The 27,910-nt window shown below is 35.1% G+C and overlaps 6 protein-coding genes across 6 annotated transcripts; 3 read left to right on the top strand and 3 right to left on the bottom strand.

Moving 5' to 3' along the window:
- On the bottom strand, positions 1–27,910 carry LOC105340274 (N-glycosidase YbiA). Its single transcript, XM_034481144.2, has 4 exons — positions 27,329–27,910; positions 26,920–27,239; positions 26,660–26,811; positions 1–356 (listed from the first exon to the last, which is right to left on the bottom strand). The coding sequence occupies exons 1-4, from the start codon at positions 27,499–27,501 to the stop codon at positions 135–137; spliced, it is 867 nt and encodes a 288-aa protein (XP_034337035.2). The 5' UTR covers positions 27,502–27,910; the 3' UTR covers positions 1–134.
- LOC136273270 (uncharacterized) lies at positions 4,118–6,734 on the top strand. The gene is made up of 3 exons (XM_066077668.1): positions 4,118–4,257; positions 5,075–5,631; positions 5,976–6,734. Exons 1-3 carry the CDS (start codon positions 4,118–4,120, stop codon positions 6,326–6,328), a joined length of 1,050 nt encoding a protein of 349 aa, XP_065933740.1. The 3' UTR covers positions 6,329–6,734.
- LOC117686392 (uncharacterized) lies at positions 8,166–10,755 on the top strand. The gene is made up of 5 exons (XM_066081702.1): positions 8,166–8,488; positions 8,766–8,879; positions 9,040–9,175; positions 9,278–9,529; positions 9,712–10,755. The coding sequence occupies exons 1-5, from the start codon at positions 8,201–8,203 to the stop codon at positions 10,581–10,583; spliced, it is 1,662 nt and encodes a 553-aa protein (XP_065937774.1). The 5' UTR covers positions 8,166–8,200; the 3' UTR covers positions 10,584–10,755.
- LOC105327041 (uncharacterized) lies at positions 10,638–13,374 on the bottom strand. The gene is made up of 4 exons (XM_034461252.2): positions 13,127–13,374; positions 12,828–12,943; positions 12,328–12,627; positions 10,638–11,955 (listed from the first exon to the last, which is right to left on the bottom strand). The coding sequence occupies exons 1-4, from the start codon at positions 13,265–13,267 to the stop codon at positions 10,833–10,835; spliced, it is 1,680 nt and encodes a 559-aa protein (XP_034317143.1). The 5' UTR covers positions 13,268–13,374; the 3' UTR covers positions 10,638–10,832.
- On the top strand, positions 13,521–18,259 carry LOC136273291 (uncharacterized). Its single transcript, XM_066077700.1, has 2 exons — positions 13,521–17,710; positions 18,096–18,259. Exons 1-2 carry the CDS (start codon positions 13,945–13,947, stop codon positions 18,257–18,259), a joined length of 3,930 nt encoding a protein of 1,309 aa, XP_065933772.1. The 5' UTR covers positions 13,521–13,944.
- Positions 24,501–26,561, bottom strand: LOC136274579 (uncharacterized). Its single transcript, XM_066081712.1, has one exon. It carries the CDS (start codon positions 25,200–25,202, stop codon positions 24,519–24,521), a length of 684 nt encoding a protein of 227 aa, XP_065937784.1. The 5' UTR covers positions 25,203–26,561; the 3' UTR covers positions 24,501–24,518.

A 27,910-nucleotide genomic window follows, 5' to 3' on the forward strand; every position in this document is an offset into this window, starting at 1 on the left:
ATTCATAGTTAATTAAACATGCAGTGAAAAGTAATTAAAATATAGAAGTTCTAATCAGTCTCCTTCTTCACAGTCACGAATCAATATTCAGCATGTTTGTGTCTATTTCGTTTTATTTCAGTCATTTTGTTTTTTCACTGATCAAACATCCCGTTTTCACTGATTATTTCATTTCTAACGTCCGTTAGTAAATATCCCAGCCTCTTCTTCCCTCTCCAGGTCTTGCGGTTGTTGATTTGGGGTTTGTCTTGTAGTCCGAGCCCGATCCCCCACAGGCGGTCAGACGGGGATGCCTCAGCCAGTATTTTTGGAAATGTTTCTATCAATGCTCTTTCCAAGTGTGGATTTTGCTTGAACTTAAAAAAAAATAGAATATTTAAAACAAATATTAGCAGCATATACCGTGATATAGAGGTGGAGGTTTAGGTGATGACGTAATTATTAGGGCCACCTAGAGGGTATTTTTAGAAAAGGTAGCAATATAGAGGTCGTGTTCTCATTGGTGGACTGTATATAGAGGTGATGACGTAGTTACTATTGAGGCCCTATAGAGGGGGACTTTTTAGAGCAGTAAATTTATAGAGGTCGTGTTCTCATTGGTTGCTTTTAGAAAGGGAGGTTGAATATACAGATTTAGTGGGCATGTGTAAAAAAAGTAGGAGGTTTTAGGTTATGACGAAACCATAAGATGATTCTATGGTTTGAGAGCATGCGCTGTAGTATCGATAACGTAAAATAGATGATATTAAGCAATACGTGAATTTTATTTAGAAAAAATAGATCGATTTGGATGACCTATTTTGAGCAAACAGTGAAAATAAGGTGTACTTACCTGTGCACAGAGAGAGAGATATTTTAATAAAAAAAATTACATGAAAAAATGAGGTGATGTAGCATGCGCACTTGAACATTAAAAAAGGGTGTATATTAAAAAAATTTAGGGTATATTTTAAAGAGTAGTTACAATTTTTTATCATTTTTTAAAATGCCCTTAACACCAAACGATTCAACTCCTTCGGCTGCGGTAAGCGGGCTGGATACTGCTTTACCAATCCCTGAGCATGAAGACTGGGATTGGGAAATAGCAATGGATCCCTATCCTTCCGGGAGGTTAAGAGACATTGATGGTAGACTAGTGTATATGTTTGATTATAAGTACGAACAGTACTTACAAAATCTACAAGACCAAAAAGAAGAAAAAGAAGAAAAAAAAGAAGAAGAAGAAGAAAAAGAAGAAGTAGCAGAAGAAGAAGAAGAAGTAGAAGAGAAAGAAGAAGTAAAGGAGAAGAAGGAAGAAGAAGAAGACAAGAGAAAAGAACAGTAGCTTCTTTGAAGCTCAAATATTTCAACGGTCGTTTTAACGGCCACCAAATTTTTCGAAAAGATGTCTCTAATACAATGAAACGTGTGCATTAGAGGAAAAGTATTATTCGAGTACAGTAGGTGAAAAGGTTTTTTTTCCCACCGAATGTACTGTATAATGAAAGATTTTTTCTTGACAACCTACAGTTAATTTTTTCATATGCTTAATCAGTTAAGTTTGTGATAAATAACTGTAGGAAGCAAGAAAATTGAAAAAAATAACGGAAATTATATGCTTTTTAAGAAGAAAACAAATTAAAATTATGTTCAATATTTTTTATATAACATTTTTTTTTAAAAAAAACATAATTTTTATAAGAATAGGTTTTATATATAGAACATAATTGCTATCATTTGTTATAATGTCTAAAAAAAAAATAAGTGAACGGTATTGCATAAACGTGATGAAATAATAATGTCCTTATACGTATTTTTTACAAAGAATATTTTTAGAAATGATAAATACAGACATATATATATAAGGCAAAATTCTTTTTTGAGATATAGGTATTTTTCATTTCACATCTAGACATCAGTGGAAAAGGTAAGTTTTTAAATCATGATAAATTACTTAATGATGAGAAAAGAGAGGTAACTCTACAAACTATACAAGCACTGCGAAAATTTCCCGTTAATCCATTAAATACATGATATCCTCAAGTTCTTGTTCAATGTTATCAACTCTCGATTGTAAGTCTGTTAAGCGTCTTTCAATTTCTTCTTTCTCTTCTTTTAACTCTTCTTGTCTATGAATCATCCTCTCCAATATAACACCGTCAATGTCAATTTCCATTTGTTCTGCCGTTTGCTCTTCTTCTTCTTCTTCTTCTTCTTCTTCTTCTTCTTCTTCTTTTTCTTCTTCTTCTTCTGTTTCTTGATGTTGTGTTTCTTTATTTCTGAATTGCTGTAGACCTTCACAAGAAGTACCTACTTCTTTGGTTGATTTTAAGGGGAGATTGGAGTTACTGTAATTATATAAAAAAGAGGAGGGTCAATGTTACATAAGTTTATATTTTGTGCTTAAAATAAGTGAAAATTAAACAAAGAAAAACATTCGGTAGAAAAAAAATTGTTTTATATAAAGTTTTTTTTAAATATTTTTTTCTATATTAAATTATCCTTTTTTTCATTTGCTTTAAATAAAACGCATACCCGACTGTGAAATGCATGGTATTTTCTGTAAACTGTATGGTAATGCTGTTATTAGCTGTCAAGTCATTTCTAAAAAAAAATGAAGAAATGAATATTAAAAATTTAAAAGGATAAATAAAGACAAAAATAAATAAAATAAAATCTGCATAGATGTAAAAAAAAAACTACTTACATAATAATTACTTCCATTTTTTTTTGGAGGGTGAATTGAATTGTTCAGATCTGGTCAGAAAAAAAATGAACTTGTCCTATTGGGTTTAAGATTGCAAGGTGATTTTCTTAAAATTTAATTTGATTTTTATAAAAAAGAGATGCATTTTCCCTCCAATTTTTTGTACTGTTTAAGTTTTTTCTGATTGGATATTGGTTTGATTTTGTTATATATTGTGAATGTTGAATTTCCCTCCAAAAACTATTTTACTCCTACTCATTGGATACAAAAAACAAATTCTTTGCAATTAGTACAGCGTAAGATTTTCTGATTGGATATTAGTGCTGTCTTGTTATACATTGTAAATGTTAAATTTCCCTCCAAAAACTATTTTACTTTTTCTGATTGGATGCAGAAAATGAGTTCTTTGCAGCTGGTACAGTGTATTGAAACAGGTTAATGATATGTATATTATCCTACGGGTGTAGATAAAATTGATACCGTAACCCTTTCAAAGTTTGATAAGATTGTACTTATAATGATGTGTAACGTGACGAGAAAGAATTTTTTTTTGTTAAGATGACATCGATTTCAAAAATTGAAAGAGAAACGCATAGTTTTCAAAAATTGAATACAATACTTGATACATTGGTAATGGGTTTTGTAACATTAGTTTAAATTTTTTTGCGTATATTTAAGAAAATGCTGAATAAGTGAAATACTTTTTAAATAGGATGACATTATTGAATGAGAAGTGCAAATCACCCCTCACCCCCCCCCCCCTTTTTTTTTGCAATTAATTGTAAGAATGAATCAACCCATGGATGTGATATGCTTTGACTCTGGTAAAAGGGCACAAAGCTGCTGACTTTGTATTTTTTCACTTCTTTTGGAAAGGTTTGACCTAATAAAAGTAATTGCATTTACAATAAAATCAGCTCGATTAGAAACTTTTTTGACCTAATGGGTCAAGTTAATTTCTACTTTTATTCAATATTTTTGTATAAGTGATTTCGGTTGACAAATAATTGTGCTAGTTCAATTTATTTTAACACAGATTTACTACACTTCACTTAATACAATGAACTGTTGCTAAAAAAAGGGCACATTTTATGTCATCATGTATAGGTCAGCTCTCTTCAAGTTTTGAAACTTTGGGGGTTCTTCAATTATAGGATCAATTACTACACCCGATTCTCCATTATCGTTTTTGACCCTCTAATGTTATGAGGGTCACAATTAAACTATATAAGTAAAGATAAAAATTTTATCAGTACCGCACTTTGACTTCATTTCACACCGAGTATCTTTTATTACGTGTTGAATTGTAAAAATGCAATTTGCTGTTTTTCTCCTTTTCGGAATTGTTGGACTGTCGGTCCAACAATGTAATAATGTGAACCGTTGTTGTCGGGAAACCACTCGCGGGTTTGATTGCGTGAAGAGGGATCCATGTTCCTGTATTTCTCTGTGCGGGGTGGCAGACAACAAGATTGTGGACATTGGCCGCGCTACCCACAGAATATTTGCTTCAGAGAAAATAATTGTCCATCAGCAGAGCTCCACAGCCTTTACAAGGATGCCATGTCAAGGTATGTTTTTGACAATATTTATTCAAAGATATCATATTTTTTATGTAAAAAAAATATTTACAAAAAAAAAGGGGGGGGGGGGGGGTATGAATTTGTAACTGTTTAAAAATTTAAATAAAAATCTAAAATAAAAGAAATGTTAAAATTAAGTATAAAATAAAAAAAACCTATGCTATTTTATAAGTAAAAAAAAATAATTATGGGGTGAGAAGACTATTTCGGAAAAATGTCGGGTTTTACGTCATCCCTCTTCAACTATTGAACTTTATTGAGCGCGCATTCTTCGAAGCAAAATGGTAGGTAGATGACATGTGGATTGTCATCCCGACACTTAGAATTTTATATTTTAATATTGGGGGCTTGATGGAATGAAAATACTTGTTAGATTGTGAAAGGTGTTTAATGTACTTAACTCACGACCCATTTATTTTCCCATTAAAAGATCGGATTGCAGACGACGGTTACCTGTCAAATTGTCATACCCCGCGATTTAATTTACGGAACACGAGGTCACATTTTTTTTTAGTTGATGCATTGCATCATTGAAGGGTGGGGAAAAGGAATAAACTGAAGAAAGTTAACAGATAAAGAAGAGAATACCTTGTGTTTTGTCATAAAAAATACCTACATATTTTTTCTCAACTCGATTTACCATTCGAATTTCATCATCGATTTTTTTGGTAACATGATTACGCACGTGGGGGCCAAATTTCGATAAAAAAACATTCACACCATGATTTTCACACACTATGTCAGAATATTTAGATTTTTTATGATTAAAAAAACAATTTCACTTAAAAGAGCAAAAATATTAAAGCAATGCATATTTAATATGTATATATTTTTTTTGTTTTGAAGAACCGTCCAATAGCAATCGTGAGGCCGATGAGACGACAACCAGTAAGACCAGCGCCACCGGAGGGGATGATCGTAGTTCATCTCCCTCCGAGGACCCCGTCCCCTCCGGTGAGCCTGTCTCCACCACCCTCCCCATTCAGGATACCAGTGAGCCCTCAGAGACTCAGAGGAGCGAGGCCCCAGCTACCAGCCAGGCCCCAGCCACCAGCGAGGCCTCAGCGACGAGCGTGGCGGCCACCGGGGGCCGCCACTTCCACACCGGCCTCCAGAGGACCCCCACACCCAGTAGTGGTACGCCCACCACCACCACCACCCCAGGGAGTTCCAGCCCACAGGAGGAGGCCGGTGTGGAGACCACCGGGGGCCGCCACCGCTACCCAGGCCGGGAGGAGGAGGCCACGACACCAGTAGAGGAGGGGGCGAGGTTTACAGGTAGAATAGGTAATTCTACCCACCCCTCCTCTACTGGTTCAACACCACCTGATGTTTCGCCTAGTTCTACCACACTCATATTAGGTAATTTGCAATCAAATACTTATCATATGAATTTAAATTACCTTTACTTTTTATTTTTACTTGTGTTGTTTCTTCCAATAAGTATTTATAGATTTATCATTTATTCTCAAAAAAAGCAGTTTGATACTAGACAAAAAGCCATAAATATGGCTGGTGTTTATAAAGAAACCTGTATTTTAAACTCTTATGAATCAAACAATATTGACATGGATGAATATTTTTCTGATTCATCTTTTAGTAATGATTATGCATCTATTGCATCTATTGTATCAGTATCAGAAAATGAATTATATCTGGAACCAATTACCAAGACTATAATAACCAAACTTTAATTTTTTTTTCAGTCACATCCATTTCCATTTCCATCTGCCTTATCATCACCATCATATTTATTGTCATTAGAAGAAAACGCCACACTACCATCCATAGATTACCTTCACCAATACCATTTATCCAGGAATCCCCTATCTATACTCCACCTTCACCACCTTTAAGTATTGACATGTCAACGCCATTACATACACCCTCATTGTTTTCAACCAGTACATCAAGTTCAGAGATATCATTATTTGATGTTTCAACGGTTCCTGCAGCAGCTTCTTCTAAACCATATTATGAAGAACACTGTGAAATGTCAACATTTGGTAATATAAATAGAAGGGTAACGAGATCAATGGTACAAAAGAAAAAAGATTAAATCATTTTTTATAACTCAGTTTTTTTTGGGAAGGGGGTGATTTTTGGAAAATTTTTTAATAGACTTATTTTTTTTCTGGGGATGGTAGGGGTATTTTTTAGGAAATTTTGTTTACAGACTCAAATTTTTTTTATTTTGGAAATTTTGGGGTAATTTTTTATCTAAAAGTAAAGATAAGCTACTGCAGGAACTGTCGAAACATCAAAATACAGAATGTTAACATTTATTCTATGAAGTATTTAAAAAGATTTGATAGTTTTGCTACATTATTTGAATTATTTTGTTAACTTAACAATAAGTATACATTGAATTATTTTTTTTGTAAGCTTTACAATAAGTATATATGTATGGCTGAGTTTAACAATAAGTATACATTTGAATTATTTTGTAAACTTAACAATGAGTAGATTTGTATGGTTGTGTTATGTAATTACACGCCACTTTTTGTTTTACTAAAATTTAAAAAAAATGTATATACTTATACATGGTGATGTATTTTTTTAAAAAATAAAATTAAGGATGTGACTAATTTGTAAAAACTAGGCGAAACATCAGGTGCCATTATGTTAAATTGATTTTTTTATGTTTTTTTAATTTTGTTTTACAAATTTTTACATGTGCACATTGATGTGCCAAATTGTTTTTTAATTTTTACTTTAAAAATATGATATTATACTACAGTAGGTGCCATTTCGTAATTCTAGTCTTTTTTTTTACCAAAACTTATAAAACTATTTTTCAAAATATTTGGTGTAATTTTATATTATGTAATTAATTTCTTAAGATACCATTTTTTGCTGTTTATTGTAGTATAATATCATGTGTATATTTTATATTGTAGTTATACGATGCATGGTCATCCATTTAATAAATTTCGTAAAAAAAACTATCTTTTTTTCTGTTGTTCTATGGAGAAGGGAAAGATAATTTGAAAAGCCAGGTTGTAGAGTTATCGTTCTTTTTGCAGTGATAAAAAAGGGGAAAAAACAACAGGCAATGATGACTTTAAGAAAAAAGAAATAAATATTTGAAAAGCAAAAAAAAAAGAATCAGAATATGTTCATCTTTTTTTTTTATATAGATGTCAGATTTCCTATGCAAGTACTGCGGCTTGATATTTAAGAATCACCTTGAAGGTCAAATGCATGAAGATGGACATAACCGCCCAATGCTATCGAATAATGATGATGATGACCCAGTAATGATATATAATTGTTACCAGTAACTAATCTTAATTACATAATCATACATTTTTACTCCGTTTTAGAATATTAATAGTAAAAATCAACGATTTCATCTTACTATGAATTACGGAAATATCACATCCTTAAACGTTTTCAATTTTAATATTATAATTGAATTATTGTTTCCGGATTAATCAAGAAAGTAGAAGTAAGTAGTAAAATTATAAAAAAAAGACCATTACACTATTGAGATTAAATTGCATGTTCATTTTATGAGTACACATGAATATTTTTAAACTAGATGAACACCTTCTTCTTATGCGGATACTGTGGATTATTGTTTGACGATGACAACGAAGGTCAAAGACACGAGAGTGAACACGAGCTTCATCATGACGGTGAAAAGGGGGCAACATTCCATTCAAAAACAGTTATTATTTTTTTACTTGCTTTTTTTTATTGATAACCTGCAACACTGAAGAAAAATGGAATATTATTACATTGCATATTTCAAAGCAAATACACTCACCCTTGTTTATAAATGAGTCACATTATAAAAAGAATAGTCGCGTTTCGAGTTCATCCGGAACGTCCGTTTTTATTTGCTTTTTATCGCATCGATCACGTGATTTACAGAAAATGTTCAGCAGGCGTACTTCCGGTAAAAGTTGTTTACAATAGTTACTAAATGTCGTCTGAAACAAAATCCTATTTTTGTGTTGCGGAGGGATGTAATTCTGATGAGAGAAAAAGAGGAAGATATGGTTACATGAAAGATGTAAGATTTTACCCCTTTCCAACCCAGAAAAAAGCGCCTGCACTAAGAAAACGCTGGCTGGACCTCTTGAGAAGAGAAAATTACGAGCCAAAGAGAAACCACAGAGTATGCTCTCTTCATTTTAAGGAAGGCAGACCAACAGAAAATCATCCATACCCAGAGCTCTTTGCATATAATAATTTTAAGGAAAGTCTGAAGGTTTGTTTTGGTTTTGATTGCTAAAACATCCAAACGTTGGTATCATGATTCATCGATCAATTTCATGGATGTATATCGAGTGTCTTGTGTATCAAGATATATAGTCTAAAAACCTGCATCAAATTAGATGGAAAATGCTAATTATTTATGATATATTGTAGGATTAAACACAAAATTGAGAACTGTTTGAGCTTTGAACATTTTAATAAGTTGTTGAGTATTTACAATTTAGAGACACACATGCTAGTCTTTAATGCTTATAATTTGTTATATTTAGATGCGTTCAACAACTTCAATATCTAAGAGAGAACAGTGTATGGTAAAAGACACTCAGTTTGATATCTCAGTTCCTCCCCGAGTGGATTCCCCGGCTGCCAGTGAAAGTGTACTTGTATGTAAGATTATTTGCTGATATAAATTAAGTAGCAAAACTTGTGCTCAAATATTTTTCATTGTAGATCAATGAAAATACTAGTATTTCTGATTATTTAAAATGTACTTTTGAAAGCATGATTTCATTTATTTTTCATTTAAGTATTATTATTTTTCAGCAAACACAGATTAATAATGATAATTCATTGTTTGTTGCTGGAGTCAGTGGAGAATTGAATGGAAGTTGGCCAGTTAATCAAGAAATTGAAGTGACTGATCATGAGTGTCCAACAGTTGGATCTCTTTCTGTCACAGGTGAAAATTTTGATTTGAAAAAATAACATTTTTTTTAGATTCTGGCTTTTTAAATAGAGGTAAGCTTATTACACAAAAACTTACATTGAAAATATACTGCAGGTACTCATGTAGAAATGGACCACTGTTACATCAGTGGCAGCTTTTGCAGTAATGACATGTCAACCAGAGATATAGGAATCCAAACAACACTCACTACTGCAGATATCAAGGTTCTGGAGGAGAAATCAACCAAACTTGAGGATCCCGAGAAACTCATGAGAGAACTTTTTGTCAACAAAGTTGTGAAAGATGACAAAAATGTACAAATGTATACTGGACTACCATCGAAGACAATCCTAAATGGTGTATATGGTATGGACTGGTGCACAATAAATTCAGTGATATTAAAATGTTAATACTTATTTTTTTTTTTTTACAACATGAAAAAAAAGTTGATCATAGTTTATTATTTAATATATTACAAAACTTAATCATAATCTAATGTTCTATAATAAGGTAACATTTTCTTATAAATAATTTTCCTCTCTATTAAGATATCTTGGAAAAGGCTTCACCAACATTGAAGTATTGGTCAGGACAAGGGAGTGCTGCAAAGAAAAAATATCAGAAAGACAGTCTAAATGCAAAGTCAGGCCCAAAAAGGAAGCTCAGCAGATTTCAGGAGTTTGTTTTAACTCTAGTCAGATTGCGACTAGCTTTGACTACATTTGTCATGGCAGATTTATTTGGCGTATCCACCTCCAGAGTTTCTCAAGTCTTCACCACCTGGATCAATTTCATGTTTACAATCTTTAAACCTTTATTAAAATGGCCCTCCAGAAATGTATTGAAAAAATTCATGCCTTCATCTTTCAGAGCTAAGTTTCCAAATGTAAATTGTATTATTGACTGTACTGAATTTTTCATTAAGAAACCAAGAAATCCAACTGCTCAGTCTCAGACATTTAGCTCTTATAAACATCATAATACTTATAAAGCATTGGTTGGTGTGTCACCTTCTGGTGCATTTTCATTTATATCAAATTTGTGGGGAGGCAATGTTTCTGATAGGTACATCACTAAGGAAAGTGGATTCCTGGACAACATACAACCTGGAGATGAGATAATGGCAGACAGAGGGTTTTTGATTAGGGATCTTTTGCTTCATCGCAGAGCTAAACTTATAATACCCCCATTCACAAGGAAGTGTTCCTGGGGTAAAGGTAAATATCTGTCTGCCTCTGAAATTCTAAGAACAAGGAACATTGCAAAATTCCGCATCCATGTAGAGAGGGCTATAGGAAGATTAAAAACATTTCATATGCTGTCCAATACCATGCCAACAAATTTAAAACCCCTTGCTGATCAAATGCTTGTCATATGTGCATTTCTTTGTAATCTTCAAAAGCCTTTGGTCAAAAAGTAAGGAATTGATGTCCCATGGTGGAATGTTTTACTTTACTTATAGATGACACCTGTGTTCAGAAATATTTTTTATTGTGTTCACTTCTTATATAAAATACATGTAATAGAACTTCAATGTAACAAGTAACATAAATTTCTTGAATGATAATCAAATAAAATCTAAGAAAATTGTACATGTCTCATTCTTACAAGAGTTGAAAACTTATGTGCAAGACATTAAAAACACATTCCTGCTGAGATATAATTATTTTTACAATTTTCTTAGTGCTCTAAAGAGGTATTTCTCAAAAAACATCTGAGATTTTTCAACAATTCTCTGAAAGACGAGTTCATCAAAATATATACGATCAACAATAAAGCCCTTTTTAGTGTAAAATACAAAATCACACCACTGTTTTTGGCACACACCTAGCTGGCCTTGAATTTGTACATACCATGGAGAATCAAATTTCAGTCTTATATTTTCATTTTCATCTAAGACAACATGATAATGGTCATCAATACAAGCATCTTTGGGCATTTTATTTTGATACAAGAAGGAACATTTTATCTCAAGTAATCCTTCACCACAACACTTGCACTTAATAACACCATCTGGGGAAGCCCCTAAAAATGGATAATCTGAGTCTACATATAAACCACATAACTTAATCTCTGCGTGTTTGTGCTGCTTTTTATAATTATCAAAATATAGCTGTCTAGCAACTGGTTCATGTAGCTTGCCAAATGCCATAGAAGGTACAGATGCTTTAGAAGTTTTCCTCATAATCATTTTTGAAATATAGTTCTCTTCATTTTCAGTAAATCTAAAATGTAAAACTGATGAAAAATGTGATGCAGTAATTCTACCGATTCTTTGTTCATACCATTCTTGATTTTCATCCTGCCCTTTAGTTTGATCTTCAATTTCAGTAATTATTTTCTTATCAAAAATATTCTTCAATTTTTCAGTTACAGAAAAAATGTCATAAGGGGGTAGCATATTCTTGCAGGCATCTGACATTGATGGAAGTACAACATTATCATCATCATCATCATCATCACTTACAAAAGACTCATCATACAGTGTCTGTAACAGAAGCGCCCCTGTACCTCTACATAATTCATAGAAGTCCCTCTCATGGTTGGCCATGGGACCTTGAATGGGAACGATCGGGTTGTATGAGTCAGTAGTTGCGGATGTTGGTTGGGGATGCGTCTGGTCCACCCTCATATCAATGTCCGAGATCTTCTGGGGATTGGATTTCTTTCTAGGTTTATCCCAGATACACTGCATGTCGGTGCCTACTTCTGTTCCTCGGTCTCTGTGTCTCTCACAAAAACTTGATAAGGAGAATATAAAAGCAACACAGTGCTTGCAAGTTCCATTGTCCCTGAAAAAAAATATATAAGAATTAAATTATTTTTCATTTGTAAATCATTACTAAATACATGCAATATGAACCTGAATTATTCAATAATAAGAATGTGACTACAAATTCCTCTCTATACTGTATCAGTTTTGTGAGATTATGCTTTCATGGAAACAGAGAATACCATGAATGAAATGCAGGGTTGTCCCTTTACAATTGAAATGGCAGGGAACATTAAAAAAGAAGAAGGGTGTCTGGGGCTCCTCACCTAGCAGGAGGGTGAATGGGAATACCAGAATAATTGGGGTATTATGTCAGTATAGGGAAGGAAATTCCATGGGTCTTAGAGACAACCCTGTAACATAAGGTTACCTCAATCTGGAATATACTTACGCCACACAAGTGCATCCGCCTGACAAAATTTCCCCAGTTGTCTTGTTTGCCAAGATCCAGACATCATAAGGCTGGGCATTTTGTCTGGTCTCAGGCATGCAGGTTGCCCTCAAGTATATATATTCCTGATGGAGATGATAGGCAGCCTTGACATCATCAATATGGCAAGCCATGTGTAAACGATACCCATTATCCTGCTTATAAAGTCTTAGTCGTTCGTGAGTCCACCCACACCATCTCATTAAGTATACCAGCACATCACACGATTCAAAGTCTGGTACACTGGCCAAATCCTTACTCCTGCAAAAGTAGTATACACTATATAGATAGTATTTAAATATCCAATGCTTTGAAAAGCTCAGTTCACTTTGTGAAAACTCAAGTGGGTTTAAGTGTGTGTTAACCCAATATTGTTTAGTTTGATGTATAAATACTAAAAAGCTTTGTCAACATGGTCAATAGAAACAATTTTATAGAAAGTGTGAAAATGAAAGTCTTACCACTCGGTCACGGCATTTACAGGGTCCAAAATAATTTTGTCGTTCCCCACTGCCACCGTCCTGCGCCTTGCATCAAACACAGAGTACTCTTCTTCGTCATTTGCAGATGTCAAAACCTAAAGCCATCATTGCACAGAATGAATATGTGTTTAACCCGGTTATAATACACCACAAAACATCCATGAAAAATATGAATTTGAATTATTTATAAAATGTATGATAGGTACTATCATTTTCGTCGCTCTGACTACGAATGTCAAAATTAGCTTTTAATCAGGCTTCAGTGAACGAACGATTACCTCAAGACGAAGTTCCTCTGCAAGCTCACACAAGCGCACAAGGTCTATTTTCTTGCCTATACTGCAACTTATACCCCTGTCTTGCAGATACTTCTTTAGATCTGGTACTTGAAACCCGTAAAAATGAATTCGTTCTGTCATAGTTATGAGACGCCGTAAAACCGGAAGTTTACTTGCTGAACATTCTTGACCTGGCGTGATTAAACAACGAATAAAAACGTTGTTCCGGATGAACTCGAAACGCGGCTATTGCAGGTGGGTTTATCAAGTAATTGGGCACAAATTAGCCATGCATTGAAGAGATTTCAGTGCATGTTTTTTTCTCTTATAGTTAACAAGGTACACATTCCATGCAATATACCTCAAAATGTGTAGTACATTGACTTTTAAAAAATAATTGATACAACCACTTTTTTTTGTTGACCAAGTTTTATATGTTTGAAGATAGAACATTTTTTAAATCCAAAATTCCTGTAGGTGTTGGCACGATAAAAGATTCCCTCATTGACAAAATATTCATTACAAAGGCACTGGTCTAAATTCCAGACTGTAAACTTAAAACAAATCAAAAACAGTAATATAATGAATTTATTTTTCTGAACTTCTACATTTTTGCATGAAAATAAGAAATTTTTTTAAGTCTCTACTGTTTAAGTTTGTGTGATGCATGGTGAACTCACCCTATATTCTTTGTAATACAGATTAATACATTACGCATAAAGGCAAGAACAATTTCACAAAAAAAACATTTTATTATAAAAATTTTAAACCGTGTTTTGTAGGATCAAGAACATCATTGCCACCACTGTGATAAAGTAATGAGCAATGAACAGGACCTGATGTTTCACGAATTAACTCATGATTTGGATCAAATGGAATACAGCGGTGAAGGTCCATGGTCCCCATTGATTCCCAATTCAACATGTGAACCTATGGAAGAGGACCATGTCGCAGATCAAGAAATGGCTCCTGAATCCATGGAATCCGATGAAGCATCAACCTCTACTAGAACCAACTCATCTCAAATTGGTTTTGGCGGTGTGAAAAAAATACCATATACCATTCAAAAAGTAGGAGAACGAACTATAATGAAAAATAATGCTATCGATGTAAACTACAATATTCGGTTTAATGCAGAAAACCCTGAACAAGGAATGAGGCTGACTGATCTGCTTCGTGAATTAGAAGATATGTTTGACAACATTCTCAATGAAACAGCTCGAGGACTTGACCCTTTTTTGGATCTTGGACGAGTCATCATTCATCACATGGGATTGTACAATCCTGTGTATGTACCACTAAGGCCCTTGAAAGATCTTACTGGAAAAAGTGTGATGGAGAACTTACAAAATGTCTTAAACAGCCATGAAAATCTTTCTCTAGATAAAAGTTTTTATTTAAATGTGGGACTTATTAAAGTTCCAAAGGGCGGTATAGCAGGCAAAAATATTAACAAAGTTGGTGACGGCAATGATTCTCTCAGAATCAAAAGATCATGTATCAAAATTCAAAACACAGATGAATTATGCCTTGCTCGAAGCATTTGCATGGGGTTTTTCAAATTACATCAAATTCCAACATCTGAATGGCAGAAATTAGCACACCAAAGTGACAAAGGAACAATAGAAGAAAAAGTAATGGAATTGCGGAAATGTCCTATTTGGTTCTACAAAGAATTAATGAAGCACAACAAAACAAATAATGAACGTCAAAAAAAATTAGCCATTTTGTTATGCCAGAAAGCCAATGTAAGCAGTGAGAGACGTCTGTCCATTCAAGACATTTATGCTTTTGAGAACGTATTGAATGTTGATATTCTAGTTGTCAGTGCCACTATTGGTAACAAATTCATACGAACTGTTCCAAAAGATGTAAGTGAAGATGAGCAAGGGTTAGAAATTCCGAAAAAAGATCGTATTTTTTTATATCATTCTGAGCAAAATGGAAATGCACATTTTGATACTATTGTTAATGTCTGTGGGTTCTTTATGCAATCCAAATTTTGCCATGAATGTTTGAAACCCTATCAAAAACTGCATCAGTGTCAATCAAGCTGCATTGTGTGTAAAAGAAAAAAATCTTGTTTTGTAAAACACGAATTAAGTTGTCGAAATTGTCACATGGTTTGTAGATCTCTGGATTGTTTTAATTCTCATAAGATAAAAAGTGGGAAGTCAAAATCATCTCAGTGTGATCGATGGTGGAAATGTGTGGTTTGTAAAAAAACTTTAGATAGATGCAAAAGAAAACCAGAGGATCATATTTGCGGAGAATGGCAGTGTGAATCATGTAAACGATTTGTAACAGGGCCTCATTTGTGCTACATTAGGTCCAGAGAATGTAAAGAGAAAAAACCCAGATATATCTTTTTTGACTTTGAATGTATACAAGAAGATCTTTTGCATTGTAAAGATGGATACTCAATGAAAAGAAATGATGAATGTGTTCAATGCAGTAACAGCCCCGAACCCTGCATGGAATGCTGTAAATGTGTAAACTGTCATCAGTCTTGGTGTGGAAAATCTCAGCACAAACCCAACTTGGTAGTGGCTCAAACAGTGTGTGAGGAATGCTTCGGTCAAGAACTCACGCCAAATTCTAAATGCGATAACTGTGGAACTAGGTGCAAAAAATGTAATAAGAAAAACAAACAGACTTTTATTAACCCACCATGTAAAAATACATGCGGATTTCGAGAAATAGTATTTCGAGGAGATCAAACTGCAAATGCCTTTGGTTTGTGGTTGTTCACTGAAACTCACAAAGACTTTACAGCTATTGCTCACAACATGAAGGGATATGATGGATATTTTTTACTAGAGTATCTATTAGTCAATTCCATCATTCCAAAAATTATCTATGCTGGATCAAAAATCATGTACTTACATGTTCAAAGAGGGCTTAATATAAAAATATTAGATTCCCTCAATTTTCTTCCCATGAGATTGGCTGAACTACCCAAGGCATTCGGTTTACGAGAGCTAAAGAAAGGGTACTTCCCTCATTTCTTTAACACTAAAGAAAATGCCTACTATGTTGGATCCTACCCTGCAGCTCATTTTTACGGAAGTGACATGATGAATGCTAAAGAACGCAAAGACTTTCTAATCTGGCATCAGGAAAAACTGGAGAAAAACATGATCTTTGACTTTGATCGAGAAATTTTAGATTACTGCCGTAGTGATGTGGACATACTCAGACAAGCTTGTTTGAAATTCAGAGAAATTCTTATGAAAATCACAGGAAAAGAAGAAGTGGTATTTGAGGATGAAATGCCAGAGAAAAAATTAATGGGAGGCGTGGATCCTTTTCAATGCACGACCATTGCTGGGGTTTGCATGGAAGTGTTTAAAAGCAAATTTCTTCAAGAAGAATGGCGTGTCAAAGTTAGAGGCAATGATGGAATAAGTGATTGGCTACAGGCCCGCCGACTGCAAGGGGACTTTTCCATTTTATTCAAGGAACATTGGGTTACGGGTGAAGAGTTACAGAATCAAGAATACGTAATAGAAGAATCTGAATTTGTTAGTTCACCTATTTCACAAATCCCTTCCACGGGTTATGCCCCTTTTCTCGGACAATATAGTTGCGTATCGATACAGTGGCTCTCATGGATACAAGAAGATCATTTCAAAAAGACAGGGCACCGCCTCTACATACAGCATGCCTTAAATGAGGGTGAATTTCAACTGCCGGGTACCAATTACTTATTAGATGGATACTGTCCTGAAACCAACACTGCATACGAATTTCACGGGTGTTACTGGCACGGATGTCCCATATGTTTTCCTACTCAGCGTCAGCAGCTTAAACATATAAGAACCAAACACTCCATGAACGAGTTACTGACCATGACCTTAAAAAAGAGAGACTACATTCAGTCTCTGGGTATGAAATATGTCTACATTTGGGAGCATGATTTTGAAAACTTACTGAAGCAGAACCAAGGCGCATCTGATTATGTTCATTCCCTAAACCTGCAAGAAAGGTTAGACCCTCGAAAATCTTTTTTTGGAGGAAGAACAAATGCTGTTAAAATGTACTACCAGGTCAAGGAAGGTGAAAAAATCCACTATCTTGATTTTTGTTCTCTTTACCCCTCGGTCAACAAGTATGGTAGATATCCCGTAAAAGAACCAAAAATCATTACAAGCAATTTTACGGCAATTACAGACTATTTTGGGTTGGCCAAAGTCAAAATTTTACCTCCTAGACAATTGTATCACCCCGTGTTGCCTCAAAAAATTAACGGAAAATTAACTTTTGCACTGTGTCGTACCTGCTCGGAGCAACAACAACAAAATTCATGTCAGTGCAGAGACGAAGACCGGGCAATTACAGGAGTATTTTGTACACCAGAAATTGAAAAAGCCATAGAATGCGGTTACCAAATTCTACAGATATACGAGGTCTATCATTGGGATGAAACTTCACAGTACAATGCAGAGACGGAAAGCAATGGTCTGTTTGGCGAATATATCAACCTATTTTTAAAGATCAAACAAGAAGCCAGCGGCTGGCCTGAGTGGGTGCATACCGAGGAAGACGCAGTGAAGTACATGGAAGAATACGCTCTTCGAGAAGGTATTCAACTCGAACGAGAGAACATTACCAAAAACCCTGCTCTGAGATCGATTGCTAAACTACTGCTGAATTCGTTTTGGGGAAAGTTTGGCCAACGACTCAACATGCAGCAGATAACATTTTTTCACGAAAGAGAGGCTGACAAATTTTTTCAGCTATTATCGGATCCTTCCAAAGAAGTCTCGAGTTTTCACATTGTCAGTAAAGAAATTATTCAAGTTTCGTGGCAGCAAAAAGAAAATTTTACTAAAGAAGATTACCAAACAAACGTATTTATTGCTACTTTTACAACTTGCTGGGCCCGCCTTAAACTGTATGAAGTGTTACAGATGCTGGATAGAAGAGTCTTATATTTCGATACGGATTCAGTCATTTTCGTCAGCAGACCTGGAGATCAGGAACCAAAAGTCGGGTCATTTCTTGGTCAACTTACCAGTGAGTTACAACCCAAAGAATACATTACAGAATTTGTTTCGGGAGGACCTAAAAATTACGCCTACAGGACTTCAGAAGGAAAAGAAGTATGCAAAATCAAAGGATTTACCCTAAACTATGTTAACAGTTTAAAACTTAATTTTGCTTCCATGCTGGATTTGGTACTCAGGCCGGATCAGGGTCAACATTCCGATTCAACAGGTTCATGTACAACGATTGTTAACCCACACAGAATTATGCGACATAAGCAACAGCAAATTATTTACAATCGAAATGAAGAAAAAAAATACAAAATTGTGTATGATAAAAGAGTGATTCAACGTAACACTTGGGACACCTTACCCTACGGATATTGATTGTTATTGTAGTAGTGAACAAAATCATGTGAACACTATAATTATATTGTTTAAAATTGATTTTTTTTCCCATCATATTGAAAAAAAATTGTAATTTGAATGAATTGATATTATTCAATTTGTTTTTTTAAAGAAATCTCTAAAAACGATTTTTTTTATAAACGTTTATTAAAAAACATACAGTTGTCTTTACAACAATATATTATCAAATGTACATTTGTAATTTTTTATTGATGCATTGTTTCATTAAAATTTTAACCACTTTATTTTTGTCTTGGCCAGTCTCTTTCTCTTTGGAGGATTGTAATTAGGAGGTGCTCCGTTCGTATGTTTTTTAACCACTAAGCCACTGCCAGTCTGTTCTCCAGAGTGCTTCATCATTTCTTTATTGTGGATGAATGAAGTAGGAGCTTGAATGTCCTTTAAGGCTTCATAAAATTGTCGATATCCGGTAGGAGTTCCTCTTGAATTATGAGTTAGTGCATGTTTGATCAAATCTGTAATATGCGAGCCTTCAATGACATTGTCTTTGTAAATCAAATTTCCATTATCTTTCCAAGAGAGTACGTCACCGCCATACTGAGATAAGAATTTAAGCAATCCTTTGGCTTTATTATGAAATTTATTTGGAATAACATGTTCCAAGATTTCGAGAACGTGCATCTGAGTAGGAATATCTTTGTCAGTGGGTGGGTCCTTCGTCGGCTCCAAGATTGTCTCCATGCTCTTCGGGGGATGATTCTCTGTTTGCGTCAGTTTTTGGTATTTTTCTTTTGGAACGAGAACTAGTTCTTGAGCCATTTTGAAAAAGATGTAGCGCAGGTTTGATCAGACGAGGTATGATGCTCTGATGCCTTAACAAAAACTTTTTACGTTGAGCCTTGTTTACTGTTCTGCTCACAAGGGTACTTATGACATTTTTGTACGGATACAGAGTTTTTATGTACTGCTTAGAGACCGGAATGGTCCCCTTGTAAACATTAAACATCACCTCACACAAAGTCTGCATTTGAGAGGGTGTCATGGTCGACAACAGTGCTCGTCGCTGTTTCATGTTCGTAGCGTTTAACAATTCTAGAAATGATAAATGCGTTTTTACTGTTCGGTTCATTGTGAAATAATGATAAAAAATCAAAAAAGACAATTTATTTATTTAGGCAGATAAACAATGGTATCTTCGTTAGGTAAGATGCGCGTGCGCAATCTGTACTTGTCCTCAGTCCTAGGACTCATGTCTACTATCAAATATCCAAAGGGTATAGATGTGGCCTTGTCGTAAGCCTCTTTAAAATATTTCAACCTTAAAGGAAAAACCTGAGATCCAAAAGTAAAGATCTGCCTAGAATCGCGTACATTACGAAAGAGAATGACATAATGACAATTTAAAGAAATAGTTCTGGCAAACTTTCCAGGCATGTATAGATTCTGAGCTAACATGAACACACTGACTCGACGATGGTGTGCCGTCACGCAAAATAAATTAAGAGATTCCTCGCTCTTGGCGACTTGCATCATCATGTCATCTAACACCAAGACAGTGTGCTGTACACCCTCGCTCCATTCATCGATCTGGTCTTTAGAGGGTAACCCTTGATGCAAAATCAATCTATCGATGTTTTTTTCCATTTCTTCGAACAAAGGTTGATATTCGGTATATGCAATTACTATTCGCTCGGGTGGCGTTTGAAACATACCATCGGCATGTTTTAATATTTCGTAAATAAGAGAAGTTTTACCACTCATGGTGGGTCCCACGATCATAGCTGTGGCGGGAGAATTAAAGGGTAAAAGTGATCTCTCTTTCCACCAAGCTTCCATGTTCATTGATTCCTCAGTTAAGACTGATTTTATTTTTACAATACATACTATTTTTATAGAATAAAAAAAATAGATTACATCATTTTTTATTCACAAAACGTATGCATATTTATGGTAAATACAAAGGTTAAATGCACTCCGTTTGTTGAGATATAGTTTGATACACAAAAACATTAGGATCATTCTGCATTTTAAGAATATGTACAATGTCATTCATTGTATAATTTTGACATTTCATCATTAAATAAAATAGTACATGATAACCACAAGTCAAGGCATTTTTTTTCTGAATTGGAATTTCATTACAATTTATTTTTTTCGAATTATGATTTAAAAAGTTTTTGATTCGTATATCGTAATGTTCAGGAAGTCGACCAAAACTGTCAAAAAATTCCGCTGTTCGGAAGCCGTCTATCCACATGACTATCCAGTGGGACCCTGGTAAGGTATCCGGTGAAAATACGCCTCTGAAAAATTTGCTAAGCAACTCGTGTCCTTTGGCAATGCACACAATGTCTGATGAATTCATACTTTAGTGTATTTGATGTCCCGTGATTGGTCCACTTCCAAAAGGGCCGGAAATTCTGCGTAAGCCAGACAGTTCAAGGTTTCCGTTGTATCGGCAGCAAATTTGACTTCAAGTCTAACGTTTCCTTGTCTCACCAGGTTTAAATACTCTTCACCCAGGTCACTTGGTGCCAAATTAAAGGCATATATGGCATATCCTTTGCCAAACTGGCTTCTTGTGACTTCCAAGCCGGCATCTTTGTTCCATTTCTCAGCCGCTTCAAATAAATTGACAAAAAGTGTCACGTAATTTTGATTGGTCCCTACGTCAATTTTCATGGGTCGGGCTGGCATGCTTTCCCCGTTTACGTAAAGTGCAATTTCTTCTGCCAAGTTCTGAAAGTTGAATGGGTTCTTCTCATAATTTCCATTAACGGCTTTCTGAGAAATGAAACAGAATGCAGCTTTGGCTGGTAAGGTGTTGGACCAAACGTTCTGCCAAATAAACGATCCAGAACCTTTAGGACAGGTGCTCATTTTTACTTCGGTTCTAGTCAGGGGGTATTTGGCCGTCTTCTCTTTCAAGATTTCAGCATGGTTGATCAAAATTCCACTGTCCACCTTAATCATGCATGCTTTAAAGGACACGTCTAGTAACTGCAACTTGTAGCTAGGGGAGGCTTCTTTGCTCATCAAGACAAAGGCAGCGGGGTTTCTAAACAGTTTCAAGTGTAAATCTACCCCATTGATCAAGTATTTATCAGTTCTGAATATATCCTCATACAGTGGACCTTCCATGTCAAATATTTGGCTGTTTTGAGTAAATGCATAGCGATTGTTAAGGCCCCCGTTGTTGCCCCCGTATGCGTCCGGATTGTCCATGTCGTCGTCGTCTGGATAGTACAGTTGGGATTGTAACTGGGATTGAGAGACATCACTGCCACTCGAAAGGAGAAGTTTTAGGTAGGCTTTCCAAGCATAGTAGCTAGTATTGAGGGACACAAGCTTTCCGTTCATATAAGTGTCTATCTGAGACCACATGGTTTGCAGTGGCAGATTAATGATCCCCGTTTTTTCCTGTGATGCCAAGGCTGCACCGTCGGTTTTAACAATCTTACATTTTACGTACAGGCGGCTTCTTCTTAAGTCTATGTACTCGTTACCCTGGCCAGGCACCGATATCTCGATCGGAGCGTCCTCCGTATCGAAGGAACTTACAGGTCTGCATTCACTGAAATAAATTTTATCCACCGCTACTTGATTGGGTGGAACGGTAAATAAAGCCAATTCTGCCGGAAGTCCAATGTCTGTAATTTTGTCGCTTAAAAAGGCCATTCTTATTGATGCTTGACTTTTTTCTTGGCTCCGCTAAAAATACTGTCTCCTGTGTCTCGTTTTCTCTTCAGTCCTTTCTGAGGTGTTTTCTTTTTGAGTGTTGGCTTAGGTTTGATAACAGGTAGCCTTTTTTGTGCTTTTATAGTCTTCTCCGACACGTGAGGAATCTTCTCTTTGATGGCTTCTTTCATTTCTTCTTTGGCTCTCTCTTCTACGGCTGCCATAGGCGTCACGTGTTTTCCCACAACTTGATCTGCCGGTTCCTTCCGGGATAGATGTGGGTTGACTGGAATCATGTACGGTTTCTTGGAAAACATACCCCCTATTCCACCACCTGTCTGCCGACCTCTGTATTTACTAGGTTTAAATCCTCCTTCGAACATATTTTGATAAAATGTTTTCCACACCCTAGGGTCTGACACATACGTAGAACCCATTACTGTATTTCAAATAAACGTTTTTTCAGCAGTAGTGTAATAGTGGTCGTACCTTTCAAATATGAAGCGGGTTGATTATTTGAGTCCCTTATATACACCCTCACGTCTTGAAATTCCCCCAATCGCAAAGGTATTTCGTAAGGAAAATTATAAATGATATTTTCCGCTTTTTTATAATTTACCAGTCGCAAGAGAGGTAATTCTCGCTCCCCCACTACAGTATCTTGGCATAAATTGCTACAGACGTATAATTCTGGTTGAGTGGATGCCGTAGACAAATTAAACTCCAACAGAGAAACGGTCCAATGTCCTTGTAGATACAATGGCTTGGGTAGATGAACTACAAAGTCGTAAGACGTATTACCACTATAAATCTGTTGACTATCAGTAGATCTTAGAACCAATCTGATGCTCATGTTTGAAAATAATGAATATCATAAAAGTGATCAGTCCTATTTATACGTTTTGCATGTCGGATTTTTTTATCCAAGAGTTAAATTTAGCAGGCCATTGGTGCCAGGACACCAGGATCTCTATTGTTCCTTTTCTTTTTCGTTCTTTTAGAATTTTATCGATCTTCCAGATAAAATTGTCACTTGTGCTTACTTTCTGAAGTTCCTGTGAATAAAAAGTTCCAGTTATAGATTCCTCAGCAAAGTCTTTTAATTTGTAGACAGGCAAACCTTGACTACGGTATCTTCGACAAACCTTAAAAATTTCTCCCGTCCATTTTTGGTCGTATTCTCTCTGAAATGTCCGCCGCAAATGAGATATTCTAACTTTATCACCTACTTTGAATTTATAAGGTTTCTTTTTTTCTGCTATTTTAGAGTTTTTACTTTTTCTGGATACAACACCTGGTCTTTTGTTCCTTTGTAAATAAGCTCTATAACGAACCTCCTCTTCGTTCTCTTTAGTCACAGATGCAGGAGTTATTCCCCCTAAAGGACGGGAAGGAGTGTTATTAATGTTATCAGTAACTGCTTGTAGCTTACTCAAAAATTCGTAAGACTGATTTTGAGTAAACATGCGTTGCAATCTGTTTTCTAAGTTTTGAATACTCCTTTCTGCAAAATTACTTTTTGTTTCATTTTCCGTAAAAGTTTGGTGTACGCCTTCTTTTTCCAAAAAAGAGGACACCCAACGATTTTTAAATTCACTTCCTTTATCGGTTCTGAATACTTTGGGTTTTCTTCCATTAGCAAAAATCCCTTTTAAAGCTTCTATTACATACGACGCCGTTTTTTGTTTCAAAGGAGCTGTAAATACATATCTTGAAAATATGTCTTGCAAAACCATAATATACTGTATGCCTTCATTTTCCTTGGATATGTTTCGCACGTCTTGTAAATCACCATCCCATATGGTGTCTATAGAATCGGTTAAAATGTGACGTCTGGGAAACTTTCTCTGAACTCTCTTTTGAAGTGAATACGGTTCTAAATTTGACAAAAAGTCTCTTATACCCTTTAAACCAATTTTTTGTTTCCCTTCTTTTTTTACAATTTGATACAATTTGTAAGGGCCTGCAAAAGAGGCAGCATGTTTCACATCAGTCCATATGTTTTCCAAGTACCGTCGTTGTTCATCAGTCAACACCATTTTGATTTATGAACCAAACACTGTTTAACATCTCTTTTTAAATTTAGACAAGATTTTAAAAAATTATAAGAATAATGCATAGTAAAACATTTTTTATTATAGTACAACATAAATGATTAAAATAGCAATACTATCATGATAATACAAAAAAAAGGTTTTGTACATGATCTAATAAAATATTTCTTTCATTATCTTTACATGTATTTAAAAAACTTTTAAGCATATTACATACATAAGTAACAAATATAATTACATAAATATATCACTGAACACAAATGGTACTTTGAACACACTGAAATGGGTTTTTTTTTTCACAATCTAATAGTTATTACAGTCATTTGGATTGCAACGTGGACATTGCAAAAAGCCCATCTGATTCTGGTGACTTTCGGAATTCTCGCAAAACTCGATCTCCTTTAACTGGTCACCAATTTTCTTTTCGACTTCAGGCATCAGTTCCTTAAGAGTTTCCCACTGATCAAATGTAATGGCAGCTCCTTTCTTCGTCGGAACTATTTCATCATTCCCAGGCGGCATCCACCACTTCCTGATATTTACTACAGGGTAGTCGTTGTCAATCGTCATGTAGTAATTCTCCCCCAAGTGCTGATTATAAGCTACCTGCATCTCAGCATCATGCTGATCAATAGCGCTATCTACATCATCCTTGTAATAGGTAATCTTTTTCCATTTTTCTAAATCGAGTGCAATCCCTTTCCTAGTTGGGTAGTTGGATCCGTCTTCTTTTTCTTCATACACTCTTAAGTGTACTTTAGTGTCACTATGAAACTTTGACACCACGAGGAACATGTTTCGTCCTATGTCCTCCTTCAGAATTGGGGCCTTCTCTGTCTGTTCTTTGTCCATCTTGGGATGTTTAGCCATAGGAGCCTGGTCTTCAGTTCGGTCTAAGTCGATGAATAATCTTTTCCTAATCCGATTCGGTTCCCCAGAAGTCTCCACGTCTTGGCATTTCCAGTAGGTTGTCGGTTTAGTAGCCATATCTTCTAAATTGTGCCTGCTGCAGGGAAATGTAGATGCAATAGTAATGTAGCTCTTAATTCATCCTCAGTATTTATACTATGTACTTTACATCATCATCTATTTTTACTTTTTTATTTACCGTAAAACATTTCATAACGCACTGTAATATAACATTTTTTTTCTTTTGTTAAAAATTATATCATAAACTAAATTTAGTCCCCCCTTACATACTGTTTTTCTGCAAAATCATTTTTTTTTAATATATTCTTTCACCATCGTTGTGCAATATCTACTTTCTCCATGGTTTTCAACATGTTGTGCAATATCAGCACTTTAAACTTTTTACTTAAAAAAAACCTCATTATATCATATACTAAATTTAGCCCTCCTTACATACTGTTTTTCTGCAAAATCATTTTTTTAATATATTCTTTCACCATCGTTGTGCAATATCTACTTTCTCCATGGTTTTCAACATGTTGTGCAATATCAGCACTTTAAACTTTTTACTTAAAAAATCCTCTACCTTTGCAATTTTTTTCACCCGGGTTATGCTTGGTTACACTCCAATAATTTTATTTTCTTATTCAATATAGGCAACAAAATTATCTCTGCCTGTTGAATTCTTCTCCTAAAATGGGCTCTATCAATGGCATAATTCATCCATTCACCTTTCCTATCTTCGTATGGAACTAACAGAGTGTGAACGTTATCGTTAAACTGAACTTTTTTCATTGATAACTTTGTCTGTCTTGCATTCATCGTGTTTCATATCAGGCGCTCACTGGGGCATAACTCTACGTTTTAATAAAATTTCTTTAGTTCCCCAGCTGTCTGCAAAATCGTAACCGTTTCGGGTCACTTCTCTAAAATCTTTTATACAAGCTGTCTTATTGTCAAACCAACGACTCTCATTCAATGTCCACGTTTTGGGATTTTTCTCATCTTTTTTCAATGCACTCCAAGCTATAATTTTCCATTTGTACTGTACTCCTCGACAATCCATAATGAAATGATTGTTTTTACATAAATGAATAACTAAAAATCATTTTTTTTTGCGCATGCTCATTATCTGGTATAGTAATTAACTCTATAATGAATATGTTTCTATGCGAACTCTATAATGATACCTTTCTAAATATAATGGTGACGAACAAGCTCTGTACAGAACCTTTTCTATAAATAGCTACGCCATCACCTCTATATTCAATCCTCCAATGAGAACACGACCTCTATAAATTTACTGCTCTAAAAAGTCCCCCTCTATAGGGCCTCAATAGTAACTACGTCATCACCTCTATATACAGTCCACCAATGAGAACACGACCTCTATATTGCTACCTTTTCTAAAAATACCCTCTAGGTGGCCCTAATAATTACGTCATCACCTAAACCTCCACCTCTATATCACGGTATATGCTGCTAATATTTATATTTACGTCGTTAATTACTTTCTGTATGTATTAAGGTCTTACCTTGGCTGTTACGCCTCGCTTGACAATATTCACACATTGACTGGACCATATTTTTGCATGAAAACCGTTGACTTTTCTTCCAAGTCTTTTCATTGTTAGAGGATCAGTGGTCGACAAAATTTGCTGGGCTTTTTCATTGTCTCTAAACAGGACTAAAATATATATAAAAAAATAAAAAATACAGAATTAAATCATTTTTTGCTCTTTAAATTATTGCTTGAATAGATCGCTCATATACACACACATATAAATAATAGTACCTGCTTTTTGGTGCATCATATATTGCTCACTACATCTGTAGTCCACCCCTTCCAGAATAAACTTTGCTGGCTGAAAATTGCTGAATGGTGATTTTTTTCCATAGAAATGATAGAAATCCTCTTCACGGTCTTTGACTGGATTTCTTGTCAGCAAAGAAGTGCTATCCTCTCTACGAAATTTCTTGATTTTAACCGATCCACGTGCGATTAACTCATCATTCGGGGTTTTATCTGAATACTCCTGCAAGGTCACCGAATCTGTCGTCAAAACCGCGCATTCTCTCGGTATGTTAATCTCCATACATGGCAATTCATCATCACTTCAACAAAATAAAATATTGCTAAAAGTTAAAAAGGAGCGCTTATAAACATTTTTACTAACATATTGTAAATATATAAAAACACTTACCTAATTTCTACCCTCTCCGCTCTCAGCTCTTCTAATTTTTCTACAATTAGTGGGTGATTGTTCAAACAATTTTTCTTGGCCCACTCTTCAACGGATCCCGCAGTATTTAGATCTCTTAAGGACATCTTAATAATCTCTTCCTCTGCGTAGAACAAAACATATGTAGACAGCATTTTGATGTAGTCTCTAAGCGAAGAGTAATCGTATCTTCAAATTGTCTTCCTTTTAAATGGTTCTCCCCCCTGAATCAGTAATGACATGTTGTAACTTAATTACGCCTTTAATGTGTCAGAACTAGTTTTAACTCATTTACACAGTTAATTATAATTGATGCATGTCGATTTCTTAATCAAATTACTTCTCCCCCATAATTGGTAAATGACTTTCACGCACCTGTTCGGGCCCGACCAATTCACCTGTTCGCCCCTTGAACAAATCGCAGTCAGGATCCTGATTATTTCAGATCTTCTCATGCTAGCCCTTTAAATCACCTGTATGATCATGATATTTAAACGGCTCAGGATCATTCAGGATCAGCACGAAATGCTACTCCCTATACTACTCTCAATGTATTCTTCCTTT

The sequence above is a fragment of the Magallana gigas genome, chromosome 1 (genome assembly GCF_963853765.1).
Source record: "Magallana gigas chromosome 1, xbMagGiga1.1, whole genome shotgun sequence".
NCBI lineage: Eukaryota > Metazoa > Mollusca > Bivalvia > Ostreida > Ostreidae > Magallana > Magallana gigas.